The sequence below is a fragment of the Venturia canescens genome, chromosome 1, assembly GCF_019457755.1.
Source record: "Venturia canescens isolate UGA chromosome 1, ASM1945775v1, whole genome shotgun sequence".
Classification (NCBI taxonomy): domain Eukaryota; kingdom Metazoa; phylum Arthropoda; class Insecta; order Hymenoptera; family Ichneumonidae; genus Venturia; species Venturia canescens.
Window position 1 is genome coordinate 5,855,665 of NC_057421.1, and position 22,401 is coordinate 5,878,065.

General features: G+C 39.8%; 1 protein-coding gene across 1 annotated transcript in view; it reads right to left on the reverse strand.

Moving 5' to 3' along the window:
• Positions 1–462: 462 nt before the first annotated feature.
• LOC122414618 (somatomedin-B and thrombospondin type-1 domain-containing protein-like) overlaps positions 463–22,401 on the reverse strand; it is a 63,844-nt gene continuing 41,905 nt past the window's right edge. Inside the window, exons 2-5 of the mRNA XM_043426063.1 lie at positions 16,386–16,580; positions 14,233–14,353; positions 4,093–4,169; positions 463–1,267 (exon numbers count right to left, since the gene is read on the reverse strand). Of these exons, the coding sequence (XP_043281998.1) occupies positions 1,056–1,267; positions 4,093–4,169; positions 14,233–14,353; positions 16,386–16,580 (605 nt within the window). The 3' untranslated portion in view covers positions 463–1,055. The remainder of the gene's footprint in view (positions 1,268–4,092; positions 4,170–14,232; positions 14,354–16,385; positions 16,581–22,401) is intronic.

Sequence of the window (22,401 nt, forward strand, 5' to 3'; positions counted from 1 at the left end):
CATGCTGCAATTTATACTCGCGTGCTATATATTTTAATACGAATATAAACTCCGTTGAGCAAAGTTTAACTGGATATAAAATGAGATTGAGATAAATACAGAGGAACGAAAAATTGGATGAGCCTCGGAGAATGAGAGAGCGAAGTGGGACGAACTCACTTTTGTAGCGAAAAATTCGGAGCAGGATCGCTGTGTTTTCATCGGGAAATGCGAGAGCAGCGATTTAAAAATGTGAAAAGCCTGAATGAGTTTTCCGACGCACCAACCCTTTCGCTCGCGCCTCGCAATCCTGGATCACGACGCGAAGTCGTTAACGAAGCGAACGTCTCCGTTGAGTGACGGAAATTGACAATTAAAAGTTGAAAACTCGATCGATGAGGATACAAGCGCAGGGTCCGGGACGCGACGCAACCTCGTGTCAACTTTCTAGCCAGTGCTTTGCGAATAAACAAACAAAATATCTTTCATTTACAATCTACGACGTTTTTTCTCATCAAATGTTTATTTCATTCATTTTTTCGGTTGCTTATAGTCTAGAAAATACGATCTTTGATATGTGGACTCAATTTATAAAATAATTCACATACAAATATACCTGTTGTAACTATTATTGTTATTATTTATTACACACCATCGTCGCCCTCGTCTTCACTGTTTTCCACTCACGCGTATATATTTCGTCAGCAGGATTTTTGCAGCGTCGATCCGTTCAACTTTCCAGCGCGTTTCTTCATTTCCTCTTCAAACTCCGCTTGTGCCGAGAGGATATTTCAACGACGTTGCGACTAAAACCTGCTCCGCGAAAACTCTAATCGTAAAGAATGCAATTTTTCGATCGTTTATCTGCTCCATCTCGCTCTGCTGCTCGGTGCCAATAATCGGAGATACAATGAGTCGATGCGACTGCGGCGAGACCAGCGAATTAGAAATTTAGTCTCCAACTTACGAGCTCGGTTATAATCGCCACTTTTTTCTTCCACATTTTTCTTTCAGTTGCAGCGAGCGCACGAACTCGCCCGATACACTCTTTTACGAGGGCCGCATTCGGGGGAAATTTATACGAAAATGAAATTGGGTTGGGGCTGACACAACGACGTGTCGCACTCCGGTCCGGTCTTCTTGGTTCGCAGCCACTTGCCGTGACAGTGAGGGGACGAGAGCATGCTCCATCTGGTTATCATCGCCTCGGTACCTCCGTCACCCTCGCATCGCCAATCCAAAACTCGTCGCAACGCTTGCGTCTGACAGCGAACGCAAACTCGAGTTCCTGGACAAATTTAACGGTCCAAAATAAATAAACGTCTATTTAGTTAAACTCGCTATTAACTGTACATGCTTTTCCAGTTACGAGCGCTTTAAATCGTCGCGTACACGGAGAGACTTTTATGCGAATATTTCCGATGAATTTGCTAGAAAAATTTGCTATCTTTTGCAGCAGCGCTCTTCTATATCGCCATTCTATTACATTTCACCAAAGTGCATAGCAATTTTGATGCCGAAAGCAGTTCTCTCAAATTTTACTATGTACGACAGGCTAAATTTAAATCTGCGACATTCTTACATCGAACGACGCATCGATATCCGAACGTCACTCGTTTCTTTGGCGAAATGTTAAAAACTGGTGAATTCGACTGGACAAATTGCTTGAAATTTTACTATGTGCCACTGGTTAATTTTCATGTTTATGCGGAGCGACGCCTCGTATAATTGGTGGGCGCATGAATTTTGCTATGTTATTGAGCAAAATTCAGTGCGGTAAAAGGGAAAATACGAAACTATGCAATTTTTCGTACAGCACAGAGAAACGACTGCTACGTTATCTCCTAAATTTTCGTCAAATCACTTCATTATTTACTATGTTTTTGATGAAAATTCGCTGGGTGTTCATTTCTGATATGGTACAGCGCGTTATTTACTATGAACTGTGGCAATGGTTCCCCAAACTTTTGCATTATTTGACACACCTGTAGCGATTATTATTATAATATCGATGTGGTTCGGCGTTACTATAAAAACATAGTAATTTTTGCTATAAAAGTCTCTCCGTGTACACGGAGACAAAAAATAGTAAGAATTACTGCACCGCCGTTTCCAAATTCAAAATTATCAATCGCTTATTTTACAGTTGAGCGTTGTCAAATTCCAAGTACTCGAATACAAGTATCGTCGATCCGCCGAAATTTTGGAAAATTCACTATGGTACATGGCAGAATTTCATTCACGCTTCAATTTTTACACGGAGAGAAAAAAACATTGTAAAAATTACTGTGACACCGTAGTGTTGGGCTTCTTATCTCCCATTTTGGATGTTTTTACCAAAAACATTGCAATTTCCAAGTCGATTTCGAATAAACACTTTTAAGTTGCGTATTTTTTACTTTGACAAGGCTTAAACTGTGCTATTTTTTTCCTACGTTGTTCTCCGACGGTACAGTGTAAAATTTATGTTGACTCGATGATGAACCGTAAAGTAGAATCATTAATGCCGTTTTGCTGTGGTCAGTACTGTTTTTCACAATCGAAATTTACGGTTGAACATAGTCAAATTTGAGGAGCTCGAACACAAGCATCGACGATCCGCTAAAGTGTTTAGAAATTTACTGTGTATGTTTGTAAGAATTAATAAATATTACGACATAGAACATTTGGTAAATATTGGGAAGTGGGGTTCCTGCTGTAATCGAGCTGAATTTTTTTTAAATGAATTCCCATTGAAAAAAACGCGCGCGGACGCGCGTGCGTGTGTTCAACTTTGCTAAATTTCGAACGACAGTAGGAAACAAACATTCTCAATGTATAAAAGCAAAAATGAATATATAATGGAAAATATATATTTTTTTTTGACCAATGACATCTTGCACCACCTGAATATTGGTTTTTCTCACGTTCTTTATGCATAAAGAAGGTAAAAAAAAAATTTCAGCCCGATTACAGCAGGAACCACACTTCCGAATATTTACCGAACATTTTACTGGAATTTTCTCTCCGTGTAGAAAACCGCTTGTGCCTCCAAATTCGGACGTAATTCAAAGCTGACGTCGTCGAAGGCCTGGACAAAATTGCGCTCGATATTGGCGATAATTAATCTGCAATGACTCATTGAACTGTTCGGATTCGTACGTAAATAATAAAATTTTTGAAAATATCATGAGTTTTCAAAAAAAAAAATGTCATTTTTTTGCTGAACCTTGATGAGGATAATTTTTTGTGTTCTATACGAACTTTTGAAATATTTCTTAAGCCTGCTCGCTCGTGCATTGAGCGGTTTGAAAGGTTTTACTTTTTACGAGTACAAAATTGATCGGTGAAGTTGAGCAAAATGGCATTTTGGTACGAATCCTTGAATATACGATCCTGCATGAGGTTACGCCGTAAATTTGAGAGACAGCGATCCACTCGTACCCATAATCGAACGAGATTCGGTGCAGTTTCCGCTAATTTGAATTCAGGACGTCACTCCCTCCTTCATTCCATTTTTCTATCTACATCGCCCGACGAGAGTTATGCAGCCAGATGCAGATTACAGTCATTTCCGATTAATTTGATACCGGAGTGAGCGATGAAAGCTCGAGTTTCGTTGGAACGTGAATTTATATCGTGGGTTGATGCATATTTAGAGGGAAACGACGTACGCGACGTACGAGCAGGAGAAATGACTCAATTCTTCAAAATAGCATCAAATGATGGAGAAAATTTGACGAATTTTACTCTATCGAATAAGGTTCAAAGAAAAACTTCATTTCAAACCGTAGACACTCCCTTTGAGGTCACGCACTCGCCACACTCTGGTGCAAATTTCCACTTGTACTTTTAAAAACTTTTTATTTCATCGACGAATGTATGAAATTGATCTTACAACGAGACTTTTTAGGGGCAACGATTCCTCAGTAATCGACAACAATAATTTAAAAAATTGAAAAATCAAGTTTTATCGTAGAAAAATGGCCAAATTGAAGAAAAGAATTTTGATAACCTTTTTTAACAATTTTCGTCGGTGCAAATTTGCACCTTTGTATCTGGAGACCCGATTCTCGTGTTCATTTCCTACGACAGATTTTAGTTAAGACATTGCAGTTGAATAGTCCTTCGTACCTTCCGTTAATTCCGAGAGACTCGGCTCTTTGTAGCAAGGTTTCGAAGCCTTCGTCACAGTGAAAGTCACGCAGTACCTGAAACGAAAAAGATGCCAAAAAATTCATTATTTTCGTGTTTAACACGAATGTTTCTTTGCTGAAAGGATTAAAAGGAGATTGACTCTCGGCAGTCCGCTCATGCCCTTCAGCCTGTGTTTCTGCGACGACAAAATAGGGATGGGAAGGGGAGCGAGTGCTTGACGAACGAGAATAATGAAACGCAAAATTCTTCGATCGATTCGAGCACAGATACATCGTTCGAAGGAGCAATGTTTCGGGTTACATTTCAGAGCTCTTTCCATCGAGGTCTCGTGATTAAAAAACGAGTTTCCATACGATGCTCTTGAAAGGGTAATCGCACCCTTCGCGCTGGGAGGCAACGAGAAATCTGAGACGTTTCCTTGCGAAGTTATCCCAAGGTCTCTCGTCGAACTTTTAACAGAGACGCGAGGCAGGAATTCGACGACGATTTCTTAAGAGAATTTCGTCAGGTCTCGTTAGTCGGGTGTCTATTCAGGCGTGATCGCGTTAAGGATTTTCTCAACGGAAGTGAACCTGCCGATACCATAATAATTTTCTATACAATGGTAGATAAAATAAAATGGAAAATAGTTGGTTCATCGTTGAAATTCTACGTGAGATGAAAGATCCGGATTTATGGAAATTTTTATGGGGTTCGGGGAACGAAGCTCCGAAGCACGCTCATCGTGCATCGAGAAATTTCCTTTTTAGCTTATTTCTACAACTAATCGGTATGCATGAAAACACGCCACGCTAATTTCCAGACAAATGAGTGCGAATATTCGAAGAATAAATAAATGGGGCAGAAAAACCGGTTGGTAGGCATTGAAAAAAGATATATTTGCACTCGTGCGTGGCTGCCCGGCACAATTTATAATCATAATAATCGAAATAATATTTTTACTTTTTTCTTTCAATTACGAACGCGTGATCCAGGTGAACAACACATTTTCTGGTCCAAATCGTCGATAAATTGTTAGGACGAAACTCGAAGCCTCGAGCGTCATAAATTGACGTTTTTTCTTCCAACGTCAAAAAACTTGTCCCGTTGCAGCTGCGTGTTATTGACTTAAATTGGGAGAAAACTGAGCGTATTTGGAGCATCGAATAAAAACCATGAAAATCCCCGCTCGGGGAAAAAACACGGTCGAGTGCATTGAGGCATGATCGCTCAACTGCGATGACTTTTCTCTCTCAGTGTTTAGCACTGAAATTCATTATATCAATTCACGGCCAGTATTCATTGGCAATTCGGAATAATAATTCCTACGGAACGAATTAAATATGAAAATGGACTATTAATCCCAGGAGGGAAATACCACTTGGAATTATTCCAGAGACCCGACAACTTAGTGAATAAAAAAATGATTTTAAAACCCTTTGGAGCATCGAATAACTGACATTATTGAAACAATCCATGGTTTTGTGATCAACGGTCCGCTGTTTGGAGCTTTCGCAATAAAAGAGTAAAGAGTCGCACATAATCCGAGTACACGTGAAGCGCGTTTGATTTCCGCGCATCGTTTGTGAGTGTTCGATCCTCTTTACTGGCCACTGGTTCGAGAAAGATTGTCGCTACTGGTACACCGATGAAGTTGCACACACTACCGTGCAACGAATGCGCTGCATGGGTAGCCATGCAAAAAACTGCTGCGAAGACAAGTTCTCGGGGGCTGCACCATGGCATTTTTTCTCATCGAGTTATCTGCTTAGCTCAAAGCTAACTGTGGGCAATGGAAAGTAGAAAACTCGATCTCCCTCGTGCCTTGTTTGAAACGTGAAAAAACCACGATTCGAGGCTTCCTGGTTGGAGGGAATCTCGAATGGGTGAATTGTTGAAAGAGTTCGAAATTGAAATTTCATCCCACTTCGAGGCCTTTTAAATCCGCCTGCAACTGCGCGAGAGCGTCAGCTCGCATTCCCAGCACACCGCTGACGCAGTTGGTGAAAAGCACTGAAAAATACGAGACACCCAGTCGCATCTGATACAATCTTTAGAATGTTTTTCCTCCCGGGGGAGGAAACCCAGCGACATTATACAGGCCCCGGTACAACGGTCCACGCTCCTGTACATCGTGCTTTCTCCCAGCAGCAGGTAGGTCATGTATGTACGCATTGAGATGACGGGGACGACGCGCAGTATGTGACGCGTTCAACTTCGAGCCACATGGATCTACACATATTTACATGTGTAACCACATAAACCTCAAGCTGAGCACAATCTCACCGGTAAATCCTGCTTCGCAGTCGCGCGATGCAGCAGTAACCTTCGATTTCCGATGGACACGTATATGAAGTTCCACACTACTGCGAATACTCGCGAGGGCTCGTACACGGCGGAGAAAACGAGGCCGAAAATTCTAGAGGAAATTCTAGAGAATTTTAGAGAAAATTGAATTTTTTAAAAATATATTTTTTTTCAATTTTCAGATTCTGAGGCATGATCTCAGCCGAATAACAAAATTTCGCAGATTTACAATGGATAAACATGGTCTCATTTTGGGGGAGGGGGGTTCCACTTTGCCCTACTCTCTCCTATTCAAGGAAGAAAATGCATTTTATGTTTGCGTAACGTTTCATGACGTTTTTAGAATTTTTCCATAATGATTTTCCTCGAGATAGGAAAATACATAGAAAAGTCGTTTGAGGGACCGCTAAATACATCACTTTTTACAAGTCACTTTTTTTACATGTGCAGCCCTCTTCGGCCCACGAAAAAAAAATCGATTTGTTTTAAGCACCCTAGTATACGTTCTGGATTGCAGCATCAATTCGAAGAGCAGTAATAAGAATTGTTCTATCCACCATAGTGAAAAGTCCAATATCCATCCACCTTTTATTCGAAAGACTCAAGAGTCTCTTTCTCTATGAGCACAGCAAAAAATGTTTTCAGTCACTTCAAATGTTTGTCTTGTAAATTATGCTCGGGCAAGTTTGAAAAAAAAAATATATTCATGGTAAAATGTCACACGTATTCGGGGAATATTCGTGTATTTATCATAGAATTTACTATGCCGACAGTGAAAATTTGTGATTTACAATAAATTTCCGCTCATCAGTGAGTGCTAGTCTGACGCGACGAATGACACTCGGAAACAAAACGAAATATAGTTCTGACTCGCATCACTTTTTGCTATCCACATAAAGCTGTTCAGAATTCAAGGGACAAAAAATATGAAAATTGAATAAATACTACGCTGCTTGTAATCGGTGGCTGAATACTTTGAAAATTCTTGAAAAATAATGTATTTCTCGCTATACAAAATGAGTCCGTTTTCTCCGTGTAATCGAAGATCGAATATGGAAGAAAAGCGAGGAAGAAGCATCCAGTCGGAATGGCTTCCATTTTGAAAATTCGTACTTTAGTTATGGCCGATCGATAGGTTGCAACGTTCCGAAGATAAATCCTCCGAGCCATTATTTTCTGGGGTTTGCCCTCGTCGTCGTACGATTCGACAGAGCCGATAGCGAGCTCGCGGTCTGTTTAATCTGCTAATATTTTGTTCCCTCTCTGCTATTTATTGCAGTATTCGCATATGAATCGCGGCGAGCTTTATCGCAGCCTTTTGCCACGTCCGAGGGAGATTCAAACCGGTGGCTGTCACGGGGTCGGAGGCAGCACGAGATACGCGTCTGGACGATCGTTGAGTCGAACTACTGCTTCGAGGTCCTAAATGCGATGGCAGATCTCCTCTGTCCCTTTGTCAGATGCTAGTAAATTCTCAAATGCGTATACGGAACTCGGTGAGTGATAATCTCCGAGTGCTGGCTGAGAGCTTTCGCTACTGTCGCTGGTTTCATCGCTCGATTGATGCACTCGGAGCGGACGATGCGCCAGCTCGTCCGACTGATTTTATGCAACGACCGTAAACGGGGATGTACGCGACTTGGACAACGCTGACCGGAAGCGTTTTTTGCGACGATTTTGAAACGAGTGTTTTTTCTTTTGGATTTTATGATCGATGGCAATCGATGGAATTTTCTCGAGCTCATGAGAATGCGGCGGCGCTCGCACGAACGTTTTCTCTTGGTGGTGAACGCCTAGCGGCATTTTTTAATGAAAATCTTTTGATCCAGCTAAGAAATTTAATTCTGCAGACTTTCGGGGAAGGATCGAGAGCTCCGCCGTTGTTGGACATCGTCGTGTTTCGTGTCAGGGTAACTATGAAAGCTGCGTGCAATTTAGGGACAAGCGTCAATGATTTTTAGGACTTTCCAGCGCTCAGCGAGGCTCGATGAGAAGAAGAGAGAAGGAGCTGCCGATGCTTCTCAGGCTCTCGACGGCAGCTTAGACTCTTTCCTGCAGGCTGATTTTTCGTCTGATTTTCCCGCAGGTGTTTCGAGGACAGCGATTCACGAAACTTCTGTATTCCTTTGATGAACTCGAGTATTCTAAAAATAACTGATTTTAAATAAAAGTGAAGTAAAAGTGCATGCGAATGGGTTGTTGAAATTTCAGGTCAGGTTATCGAACACTTAATGAAGAATGAAAACTTGAAAAATCGTAAAATTTATACGGGAGCTTATGGAGATTCCACCATCGCTGAAATTCTATTCAATTTTAATTAAAAAATGTAAGGAATCCACGATAAAAATAAAAAGTTACCGAATGCTTAAAAGAGATATTAACGATTTTGGAAAATGGCAGAAGCAGAAGCTTTCCCATGCAACCGGGACTTCTCAGAGGTTAGGAATTTTGAGAAATGGGCGAAATTGTTCGACGAAAAATAGAGCGGATTAGAAAAGAAGAGGAAAACGTTTCACACAATTCTGTATATTTTTCATCCCGAGTTGCTAATAACGGGAGAACGGAAATGACGAGCAAATTGACCGCAGCTGTGGAGAGGATTGTCAGATAGTTAGAATGGGAAACGCGGATGAAGACACTCGAGAAGCTGAGGGCGAAGAACGGCTGGCGGATGTAGCGTGAGAAAATTGAGGCAGCTCGTAGATGAGTTTGTGTGAAATTGGTCTGCAGCCCTTATATATTTTTATGAACAGCTCGTAAGGACTTCTGATGCCGGAAGTAATCGTCTACGGAGGGCTGCACCGAAATTCTTTATGCCTCGCAGGCTTCCTGTTCTCGCGCATACATTAATACAAAGGGTAAGTCAAAGGCTTCCATCTCATATTCACCGGGTGAGTTGATCGTAAAAAATATTTTTCAAAAAAGACAAAATAGTTTGTGGATGTTGGAACAAGTTTTTAGTCGGACCATCTTTTTTAACGTAACGAAACATCGGCAAAATAAATTCATTCATTTATTCATCGACACGGAGAAAACGGATTCGTTTTGTATAGTGAGGAATACATTATTTTTCAAGAATTTTCAAAGTATTTAGCCACCGATTACAAGCAGCGTAGTATTTTTTCAATTTACCTATTTTTTGTCCCTTGAATTCTGAACAGCTTTATGTGGATAGCAAAAAGTGATGCGAGTCAGAACTATATTTCGTTTTCTTTCCGAGTGTCATTCGTCGCGTCAGACTAGCACTCACTGATGAGCGGAAATTTATTGTAAATCACAAATTTTCACTGTCGGCATAGTAAATTCTATGATAAATACACGAATATTTCCCGAATACGTGTGACATTTTACCATAAATATCGTTTTTTTTTCAGACTTGCCCGAGCACAATTTACAAGATAAACATTTGAAGTGGCTGAAAACATTTTTTGCTGTGCTCATAGAGAAAGAGACTCTTGAGTCTTTTGAATAAAAGGTGGACGGATATTGGTCTTTTTGCTATGGTGGATAGAACAATTCTTATTACTGCTCTTCGAATTAATGCTGCAATCCAGAACGTATACATATTGTTCCCGAGATACTTTACTCTTAGTACTTTCCTCTTCAAAAAATGTTTAAGGAAGCGATTGAAAAATCAGGCGAGGAAGTAAAGAATGTCAAAAGTTCAAAGGTCATTTGGTTTCAGTGATATTTTATGATTCGTATAAAAAAAATATTTCCATGATCTATCAGAACTTTTAGTCAATAAATCGTTCAGTCAATCAGCCTTTGCAAGTTTTTCAAGAGCATTTTCAAAGAAACCGGGTCTTTGAGATTTGAAAAAATATTTGTTGGAGCAGCTAAAAGGATTGAGACACTAAACAAACGAAACAAACAAAAATGGATCCAGCATACTTTCGTTCTGCAAAATGGATCTGGATCCAAGTGCCAGCAAATCAAATGTCACAACTTCCAACAAAATTACAGGCTGGCCACGATCATCGAACTGATACTGCACCATTCGCTGCTCAACAAACAGTGGCACATTTCCGATCAGCAAAAAAGCCAACGAGGGAATATGACCGAGTAATCCAGCAAATACCAAAAAACGAAAACAGCTGCTCGCGGTCTCTCGCCTCACTTTCTGTATCTTCACAGCTCCGATCCAAGTCCTGCATAATTGATAAACGTATCCGAGCAAACATACCGAAGAGAAGGTTGAAAAAGCAGTTTTCTTAGTTCAGGAGTATCGTCTATTCAGTATCCTGTGAATATCTTGCTCGATTTCGACGGCTCTTAAGATAGGAAGGTCTACAGAAGCAGAGGCTGGTGAGAAGAGGTTTGGCTGAGGGAGAGGAACGGGAAGTTGATGCGAGCTCGAGAGCCTTTGAAAGGGCTCTTCTCGCCAAGGCTGTACAGTACCACGCTGCGCGCCCACCTTCGCGATCTCTGTATTGAGAACAATTGAGAATGCAGTACACACGCTGATCGTACGTGCGAACATGTTGAGCTAAAGGAAAGCCAGATTCCAAGGGTCTGAACGTCGTGCGATAGGTGTACGCCGAAAGTGGATTTTCTTCTGTCGTACGTAACGCAGCAGCACGTGTAGTTTTCAAGTAGCACGAGGCAGTGAGCTCTTACTCAAAACGTGGCTTTGTAGTGTGCGTACCCAGGGACGATAAAGTCGCCAAGTGTGGCTCGACGAGTGAGTAACTTTATTTGGAAACTTAGGCAGCTTCCATCTTTCGGCGTTCGCGCTACTCGCACTGGGAAACTCGTGCATATTCAGGAGGCATTGATTACGGGGAGGGAATAAAATTTGAAAAATTACCGTCCAGTAACATAGTGCGATGACGAGCTGCGATTCAGGCTGTTATTGTGGGAAAGAAATCGAATTTTCTTATAAAAAAAATAATTGTTTAAAGTAGGAACTTTTACTGGAGTATTTAGGAAATTTTGACGTCACGGTGGATTTTAGTGCGCTGCACTGTCAACATTTCCGTACGAATGTTTATGCTAGGGTGCATAGGAGTATCTTGTCGCTATGTCGGCCTATTTCCTCATTGTTTTTATGTCCTTCGTTGAAGTGTGTTAATCACCGTTTCAGTGGCAAATACATTTGACTGTGCGATGCACCGCAAAATTCACTAAACGTTTTGTAAATTTTATTAAACATACCGTAAATTTCACTATCTGCAATATTTGCTATGACAAAACTGAAAATTCCGGAAAATATTGAAAATTTTACAGTGCGTTACTGGAATAAATATTCTTCGTCAACTTGTCCTCCAAGTCAAATACATCCGGTTAATTTTACAGTGAATTTCACGCTAAATATTACCGTTTGAGGTAGTCCCATGCATTAAACGATTTTCTTAAGAGTCTTGAAATTTACACAGAGTTTAAATTGCTAGTCGACTGACACGAATATCAAATTTTTAAGGGTTCGTTTTATTGCTTATTGAAATAAACGTGCTTAAATGTGAAGAAAAATACACAGGGACTGTGCGTGAAAAATCGTTCATCTTTCCATATAACGGATGAACGCTTCTTACGAAGTTTATGAAAAAGTACACAATAAACAAAGAAGTGTGTAACGAAGGTCTGGGGAAAAATTCTAGACGATTGTCTCACTAGTAATAAAAATATATTACGTTAAAGATTAAACGAAATTGGTAAAATGAGCAATCTCATATTCGCTTGTTTCGGCATTTTGTTTCTCCTTGGCTCGATCCATTCCTGTCACAGCCTTCTGTCTTTTTATTAACATTTTTTTCTCGATCCATTTCCCTTTGCGCTCTCTAAAGCGATTTTTAACATAAAAAAACTGTAGTATTTTCGCCAGGGACGAATGAAATGTGGGGTTCAGTCAGTGATGGATCCCCGATTAATAAATGGCTTGTAATTTCATTCGCCAAAAGATAAGTTGAATAAATGTATTTACAATTTCGAATTAATAACTCTGACATTAATTTAGAGTGATTATACCTTTAATTAGGGAGTGAAAATCGACCCAATTTAGACACCCATGAACTACGATTCTTCGGGCACGATCTACCTTAATATTTGACACCATGTAAAAAAATATATAAAAATGCATGATTATGATAGATTTCGTAAGAAGTAAACGAGAAAAACGTCAATATTTATTCATAAAAATGCAATGTTAATTTTATAATTCAATTTTAAAAATCGTCTTTTTTCATCTGTTTTTCAAATGTCTAAAACGCCATCCGCCATATTGGATTCCAACGTGACGTCACTCCGATAGTAAACAATCTAGATTCTTTGTTGTGCGCTCTGTGTTATTTTGAAATTTTACAATTTATTATGCACGTTTGTGGACTTTTATCATTCATTTGATTAAAATCGCATTATGGAAAACGGTTTTGTGAAAGCAGAAAGTACAAATCTACCAATAATGATAAATATGTTGATGGTGGCGATGAGTCCACAATTTTTGTGGCATTTTTACCCTTGCATTATAGCATTCAGGCCCGAGACACCATTGATATACCACCATAACTCATTATTTTCACAAATCTTATTACTTGGTATATCGCAATTGTATTGCTTACTAACGGAGTGACTTCACAAACCGAAACACCACGGCGGCTAGCGTTTCCGCGCGAAAATTGAAAATCGTAAATAAAAAATACTTTTCAAGACAGTTTTCGGTCTTATAAAATTGAAATAAAAATTCTACTGGTTTATCACGATCTCAGGATTATTTTAAAACAGTTTTCAAAAGAACGTGCAATACCCTATTCTCTCCGCACACTGTGCGCGAACCAAATTCGCAGCAGGGTCGTGAGAAAATCTTCACTTTAAACCGACATCAAAAAAACCTTGGAATTCCAATATTTCTAGAAAGCATCGCTCTGCATCAACGACAGCTCACAGAAACCCATCGCAAGAGCGAGTGAGAACTCCGAATGAGTTGAGGAAAAGTACCGAAAACGACGACATTTCGGCTGAATAATCGGGCGTTTCCGTGCGATTTACTTCGAGCTCGCGATCTCATCCGGATGACCCAAAATAGATAAAATAAATTTAACCCTCGACTCATTAACTACGAGATAAAGTTATACGCCACGATTTTTCCCCGCAAAGATGCATGGATCCTCCCATTTTCCTACATACCCACGGGCCCTTCTCCATTATTCACCAAAAGCCGTCCATTCACCCGGAATTCCCGAGACGAGGCCTCCCGAGCACCAGAGCACGAGAGATTCTCTTCCCAGTTGACATTTGCACATGCACACATAACATCGTCCATGTATATACGTGGGTCGCATAAATATATGTTTGTACCTTCATGCATGTAGGTATATATCGATACCAGTTATTTATCGTGTATGCCTATATATATATATGTACATACATGAGGATGCAGTACAAGGCTCGTTAGGCTTTATTACGAACGCATGAAAAACACGGTGGTTGTCTGCATAACGAGCCACAGTCACATATCTCATTTCTCCACAACTTTTTATCCCCTCGTTTTTTCTCCTCTAACCCGAGCTCTTCCAGCATGTCACTCTTTCATTTGGAGAACGCCTTTTTTGTGTTTTTTTGTTATATCGTTTTTTTTTTTTTTTTTTTTTTTTTTCAATTCGACGCATAGCTTCTCATATTTCATGCCCTTTCGCGTTGCTCGGTCTTGAAACGCCGTAGGTTCGCTTTCGGTATTCTTACGACAGCGGGTGTGCTGGCTTTTGAAAAAATGTTGGAATATTCTTTTTTTTTTTTTCTTAGAGTTTATTTAGAGTAGGTTTGCACGAGTATTTGTAAATAGTGGGAATTGGGAGGGCGCGTTTTAAATTTGATTGGCGTTTGTTCGTTACTCACTCTTTGGATGGGTCGTTTGCCGAGGTGTCGCGATACCGCAGACGGAGGTTCGTCCTTATGTCGTTGCTGTCGTTCATGTGCCGCATGCCACCCAATTCCGCCGGTAGGAGGAGCGCGACTTCTGCAAAGCGGGTAAAAAAACGAGGTTTTTGTTCAGCTTCTTTTATCTTGTTTGCTTAGCCAGCGAGGCTGCGATGCTTTAGAAAATATTCGAGGCGATGCTCGGGGTTCAAAGTTTTTGTGAGGCTCCAACGCAAAAACGGGACTGCACGTCGCGCTTATCGCTTTTCAATCGAATTAACTTCAATAAGTTTTCTTACACCTTCGACGAAGGCCCGGGGAAACTGCGCTGGTAAACCCACTGAGAAAAGGAATTCGTTTGTTGGAACTCGTGCTTTTTGTTGAGAGAAAATTCCTTTTTTGCTGAATGCAGCTTCGTCGGTTCGAGCATGCAGTAACTTGTTTCAGCATTCGCAAATCTTTGGTCGAATCTTAGAAATATTCGGAGGAACATCAGCTTCACGTAAATACGAATTTGATTGTTTTTAACTAAGTTATCTAGGTCATGTAACCCCCAAAAGTACGTCATTTGTGCGTAGTATTTACAATATTTGAAATATTAAAAAATGGCAGAATGAAACGAGCTCCAATTTTGCACACATGTTCTTTGGAGTTCAATCTGTGCAATAGCACTTTTTTTCTAACCTATCGGGCCTGCGAAGTTATTTCCTGTGCGTTAAATATTCGAAGTTTGGAAATGTTTTACTAAAGAAATGGCTGAATGAAACGGATTTAAAATTGGAGAGGCTATAAAAAAAATATATCCAAAAATGTATTCTAAAAGTTTCATAAAGCCATCACCATTTTTCTCAAGCTGATGTCCCTCCTTAATGCACATTTCGGAGTTAATATTTTGCTTGAGAGAAGCAAAGGTTGATGGGATCGACAAAAAGGTACACATTAATATCGACAGAGCTGGCGATGTAATGGAATGAAAAAAATACGAGTCGACCGAAGCAACGGAGCAGCAAAAGTATGAAAATATTTCGTAACGATTTTCCGATGCTCAATGTATTCCCGAGACCACCATCAAAGTCTTCCTCCGTAACGTGCCCGTATCAGTGATTCATGGTTCAGGTCTCTGATCATATTTATATTCATGCATAAATCCTCCAAACCCTTTGAAATGGAATCCACTAGTTAAGGGAGACCATCGAGTACACGTTACACGAGGGTCCTGCTTTGAGAAGTGTAGATTACTCCCATTGGATTTTCTCCCAAGGAACAATTAGCCCTGGGAGACGATCCTCTCGACACTGGAGAGAGACCTTAACGCGAAACGACCCGGAATAATTCGTCTCCATTTGCAATTTCGTGCCCGATTGTATTGGAAATTCTCGAGGAGACGAAATTCACTGGTTTAGCCCTCTCGAGCGTCGGAATTGCCTGATGATTCGATGACAGTTTGGAGCTCAAACTCGTCCATTTGTAAATTGCATTCGAAACATCTTTTTGAAACTTGAATTTTTTAATTTCATGGCTCTTTGAAGTTTGGGGGCGTTCAGAGATTCCAGCTTTGTCAACATTACTCCGCGATCTTTAATGCTGCGAACCCTTCAAGCTTTTCATCCTTTTTGAATTTTTTGTCAAGAGGTTTCTTGACGGAATCTTATGGAAATAAAAATCGTGCAAAAAGGAAGAGTGCAAAGATTCTTCCAGTTCGTCTTGACTCTCCGCCATCACTGGATCGGCGTGTTACGCAAGTCTGGATCTCTCTCAACTGCATGATGGAGATGTATGTTGGATTCTCGCGGAATTAAGCTGCGCACTCTAATTGCAGCAATTAATTAAATCTCGTTTGAATGGGTAGGCGTTTATGTTTCTGCAAATTTGATGGCGAACGTTGTTCCACGCTCGGGGTTTACAACTTAACAAGCCCAAGTTCGTGCTCTTTATGGGATAATTATTCTAGCAATTTGTCTGTCTGAAATTTTCTTGCTTTCATCTTGCTCGCATTAGACATCGTTCTCGTAACGTTTGCTTCGCTATATTCAGAGGGATGGAAAACTTTTGATTTTATTCATTTTCACTGTTCATTCAGAACGTAAAAATCAATGTATTTTCGAGGGATTAATCCTACTTAATTAACTTGCCTTTTAATGCCAATTGGGGATTCCGCTTGTGACATTTCGTGCCTTGGCAGCCTCGGTATTGAGTCAATTGAGGACAATGCTTCCCACCGTTTTCAGCTGCTCGCTCCACCATCCTCGACCTTGATTGGGCACCCGGACCGCATTCGCTGTTGCAAGTTGACCACGGACCCCAGCCCGAAACGACACAGTCCAGCACTGGAAAAATCGATCGATCATTCATTATTGAATCACTCAAATTCTCATCCCCCCACGAGCAATCAAGGCAGAAGGATGGAGCACAATTTTGTCCCTGAAACTCCCTGCCAAATCCTGTGAGCAGCCTCCAAATTTTAGGTAAAAACGTGCTCACTGAAAATAGAATTAGGCGAGGAGTGCTGCATAACTTTTGTTCAGTCAAAGTGCGAAGAAAACTTGTGAATTTTTCACAGATTTCTGGTAACATGGTTTCAGAAATTTCAATATTATGGAGACCGTCAAATAAAAAAAAATAGTAAAAAATACGAAAAACTTTCGTGGCTCGTTCGTTTATTGTTTCAAAGAATTTGTCTAGAAATGAAATTTCTGAAAGTGGGTTCGAAAATTTTCCTACTTCCTGCTGTTTTTTAAAAATTCTGAAATTCTCGATCGATGATTTGGAAAGCATTCGGAACGAGTATCCGTTTGTTCGAGTTGTGGGAGAAAACGTTTTACTTCCGTCGAAAAAAATGAAAATGGAACATGCATTGAAATGAATTTGTGCAAGGAAATTCGAGTGCAGCATTCGACTATGAATAGAGTCGGTTGAAACCCATAAAATTATGATCAAATCGTCTTCATATTCTTGAACGCGCGTACAGATGAAATGTGTATTCGTGCTTTCCGAGACACTCAAAAAAAATTATTATTGCAACGGGGTGAGCAAAGGGAGAGAGAAAATAAGGGAAGAAGAAAATACGAGAAACGAAGCTGAGAGAGAGACACGAAGTTAATCGAGTTCGAGAGTAATCGCATGCACGAAAACTCGCATCTTGACTGATTTTACTTTATCGCTTTCGGAGGTTTTACCATGAAAGAGAAGAGGCGAGGGAGCATATGAAAATAACGAATAAGCGAGCAAGAACGTGGAAAAGGATGCAAGCGAAAAGCGAAAAAAGCGTTGGGGAAGAAAAGAATGATTTTTCATTTTTTAAAGAGGATGCAAGAGCGCGAAGACGCTCTGCTCGGGTTGATGTCATTCCATCGAATATTTTTCACGTGGAAGACGAATAATTTCGCGAATCAAAACTCTTTAGTAAATTATCAAGAACATGGCGTTGAAAATCGTCAATAAAGCTGCACTCATCTCGTAAACTTTATCGTATAATAATGCAGTTTCAAATCAATTCGAAATGTTCATTCGAGTACGCGGGAAGAAAGTTTCCGGAGGAGTTACCATAACATGAGTCGCAGGCGGTGCTTTGTACTTTTATTCAATTCTTGACAAGCAAAAATGAAGGAAAAACTGATGAGCGAAAAAGCGGGAAGCTAATTAAATTTCCTCGAAACGCAACGCTGAAAATATTCTTTTCTCCTTTCCATCATCGAACGAGGCTCCGCCGGTCTGTCATGTGCCATTTTTCAATATTCCATTATCCCTTAATCGCAACTTTGCTACGTCAATCACTCACTGAATTTCAGTTTCCGTCAAAATTTGGCCTCCAGAAACTGCGTCCAATTCAGCTCTGCTTTGATACTCATCAAATTTTTTATTTCGTTAAATTCTGCGACTTTTTATAAAAAAAAAAAAAAAAAAAAAAAAAGAATTTCACTCCTTCGGGACGGGGAGCGGGGTCGCTCTGCCAGGTCCTTCCCTCATTTCGATCACTCTCGAATCCTAACGTCAGTGAAAAATAAACTGATTCGAAGCATACTTTGGTATTATGTAAAATGTAATCAATCGTGATACCGAGAACTGCGCCACTCGACTTCTTCAAAGGAGGAACCAACTTTACAATGTTTCAGGTAAACAAGCTCTTGCACGAAACGATTTTCTTAAGGAAGTTGCGAAATTTACACAGAGTCTCAATGCGCAGTCGACTGGCACGAATATCAAATTTTTAAGGGTTCGTTTTATTGCTTATTGAAACAAACGTGCTTAAATGTGAAGAAAAATACACAGGGACTGTGCGTGAAAAATCGTTCATCTTTCCATGTAACGGATGAACGCTTCTTACGAAGTTTATGAAAAACGTACACAATAAACAAAGAAGTGTGTAACGAAGGTCTGGGGAAAAATTCTAGACGATTGTCTCACTAGTAATAAAAATATATTACGTTAAAGATTAAACGAAATTGGTAAAATGAGCAATCTCACATTCGCTTATTTCGGCATTTTGTTTCTTCTTGGCTCGGCCCATTCCTGTCACAGCCTTCTGTCTTTTTATTAAAACTTTTTTCTCGATCCATTTCCTTTTGTATTTTCCCTCTCCGCTCTCTAATGCGATTTTTTACATAAAAAACTGTAGTATTTTCGCCAGGGATGAATGAAATTTGGGGTTCAGTCAGTGGTGGATCCCCGATTAATTAATGGCTTGTAATTTCATTTGCCAAAAGGTAATTGATAAAATTTATTTACAATTTCGAATTAATAACTCTGACATTAATTTAGAGTGATTATACCTTTAATTATAGGGAGTGAAAATCGACCCAATTTAGACACCTATAAAATACGTTCCTTCGGGCAGGATCTACCTTAAATGATTTTCTTCGAACGAAATTGGTTATTTGGATTATTTGATATTGTATGGGAGGAAAAATCATTCATTTCGAGGTACACAAATGTCGTTTCAGGTTAAATTATACGAAAGTGAAGTGCAGGAAACGGCATCGTATGACGAAAATTTATTGATCAAACAAAAACCCAGGGCGATGCACTGAAGAGACGCAGATCCGGCTGGTGGTTTTTTTCAAGAAACTAAATAATTTTCTGAATTTTTATTCAATCGAATTATTTCTTGGCGGATATTTTGAAAGTTGGTTCTAGAAGAGCCATGGTCTGTAGACCGTAATGAAGTTGTCATAGTTTCCAGAATTGTGTCGATGTTCGTGTTTTCTTGACGAATTAGATGCGTTTCAAAAGTTTTTGCATCAAGTTCACGAAGATAGTCGCTTTCTGGAGAATTGAAAAAGCAAAGTTTTTGTTTCCTCGTACAAATTTATGGATTTATAATACCGAAATGTCACGAAAAACAAACTCGAATAATCAGCGCGGAGGGCACAAAACACCCCCGAAACGGAAACGCCCCACAGGTAAATCGAATCGAGTGAATTTGATTGAATGGACGAGCCAGTATTTGTCGAGTGTCAAACTCAAACGGCTCGGACAATAACCCCCTTCCCCGTCACTCGGTTCATTCGCTTCAATGCGATTAGTTAATTCCAACGTTCGTTAAGCATGAAATTATAAAGGATGCATTCAATCACTCTGCACAATTCCCTCCCTTAACGAGGTATAATTCAATCGCGATTTCTCTCATTTTGACACAGTAAAAAAAATTTCAACTCTGCTGAGTGCCCACAAAATTTGTCAGGCGAACGTCATTGCCTCATGAGAATCCAATTTTCTATTTTTTTTTCTCGAGTTTATGAATCCACGAAAAATCCGATTTTTTCAATATCGAGACAGACTAAGAGACGCTTCTGATTGCAATTTCGTGCAGAAAGTATGAATGAAGAAAAAAAGTGTTTTTTTTTCATCGAGTCTACATGAATACAATGAACGGAGGGGTTCGGAGTGCTTTTTTTCAAACTTGGTTCATTCGTTGCCTCGTTCCTTTGGATGTAGGGCGCATTCACACCCTTTCGGCGAGGGCGCAAGCAGTATTGTCGGCGGTGCTGGAGGACGTTATCGAGAAAACCCTCGAGGACGCGAGAAAAATGGCCGAGACGGCAGGCAAGGACCGAGTTTCTCTCGAAGAGGTCGAGGAAGCTTTGAAAAAGCTTTGTGAACGTTTTCATCCGCGAGCTGCCAGGATTGCCAATGAAATCATAGAAAAAGGTCAACACGGAGCGAGCCGAAAATAAATTCTCGTTTACTCGTCCAACCGATTGGCAAGCAACTTGACAATCTCCATTTTTTTGGTCTTCGTTCTCTTTGCTTCAGAAATGCTGCGAAGCTTTCTGAGTCTACCTTAAAGTCTATTTTGATCATTGTTTTTATGAATAATTTTGTAAATGTTTTTTCCATTAAACGATCGATTGAGAAACCGGTGACGCTGCTTATCCCCGAATTTCATTTTCGACACTTTGCTGAATCTCAGCAAAATTCTCACTCTCGTACGATCATTGTTGATAGAGAAATAGAAAAAGAATGAGTAAACGAAAAAAAAAAAAAAATTTTGAGGGATTCAGTCGTCGTACGAATCCCGTTCGCATACTGCATTGTACCATTCGTTAAATGTGAAACTTGGATGACTCACGTCAAAAGGGAACGTGCAATTGTGGAATTTACGATTGAGAGATTCCAGGAATTATTTTTCCAGTCCCATGAACTTTGCTAATGAGAAGTCGCAATATTTGGCTGAGGACTTTGGAAAAAAAAATTTCGAAGTGCACAACAGTCACGAGAAGCTGCAGAAATTTTTTCGAATTTTTCACATCAAAATGACTTTTTTTTATTTTATTTTAGCTAAATGCCTTTTTATTTTTTTTTTAGCTTCCTTAAATTTTATTTTTTAATTAAATTAAATTTTAGCTAAAGGCATCCCAAAAAAAACCCAAATAAAGCACAGTGATTAGTTGCATACTCGAAAAGTTTTGAAGGGGCTTATCGGAGACTGATTGTTCCGTCAAACGGACACTGTTGCGTTAAGGGGGGATCCTGCTTTAGAAAGTCAAAAAATCGATTGTTTTCGGGAATGTTTTTTCATAGACGGAAATAACTCGCCATAGCGAACCTTTTGGTATAGTTTCAAGGGTTTTTCAAACGTACAAAAACATTTTTTTTATGTGAGAAATACTACTTGTACATGATTTATGCGCAAAGTCTGATTATGTCGAAGTTTCTCAGCTGCGTACAATGTGGTGATTGTAGTTATTGTCTGAAACGAAAATTCCAATTTTTTTCTCATTTTCATATTATTTTCTTTCCATACGAACTTATAAAAAACCGAAAAAATTGCGAAATTTTATGTTTTTAGCGAGTTTGAAAAAAAACGCTTCTAACGGTGAAGAATATCACTTCAACGTGCTGTGAATATAGAATTTCGCAATTTTTCCGAGTTTTCATAGGTTCGCATGGAAGGAAAATATATGAAAATGGAAAAAAAAATTGGAATTTTTGTTGCAGACAATAATTACGATCTCCACGTCGTACGAAACCGAGAAACTTTGATTATCAGACTTAGTGCATAAACCATGTAAAAATTAGTATCTCTCACATGAAAAAAATGCTTTTGTACTTTTTAAATATCCTTGAAACTATACCAAAAAGTTCGCTATGCTGAGTTATTTCCGTCTATCCTAAAAACGTTCCTGAAAAAATAGATTTTTTGACTTTCTAAAGCAGGACCCCCCTTAAGCGAGTTTCCGAACGAGCTTGGAAATCCATTGAAAATTGAAGGGACCAGTAAAAGCATGTCAGAAAGTATTTCGCGTGGACGTAAATGGGCAACTGTGTTCTGTGAGAACTCAGACCCACGGAGCATCAGGCACAAAGCCAAAGCGCAAAGTGGGGTACTTCGAGCAAGATTCATCTCGAACTCCTATGAAATATGAAAAGCTCCCCGAGCATTGTATCTCAAAATGTAGTGGAAAATGCAAAAAAAAGTGGAATTGAGTTTTTCAGTGTAACGACGTCGCGTTGCGTCGAAAATATTGTCTGCAAATTGTACAAAGTGCCTGACGTCGTAATTACGGAGGTTTCTTACCGTCGTCGCAAACTTTAGTAGCAAATGTGAAATGTAATAAAGGCAGGAAGTCAGCAGTGTTCTGTGCTTGTAAATATTTGTGTGTGTATCGTAAGCCTTGACGGTGGCCCCAGAATCGCTGCGAGCAGAGG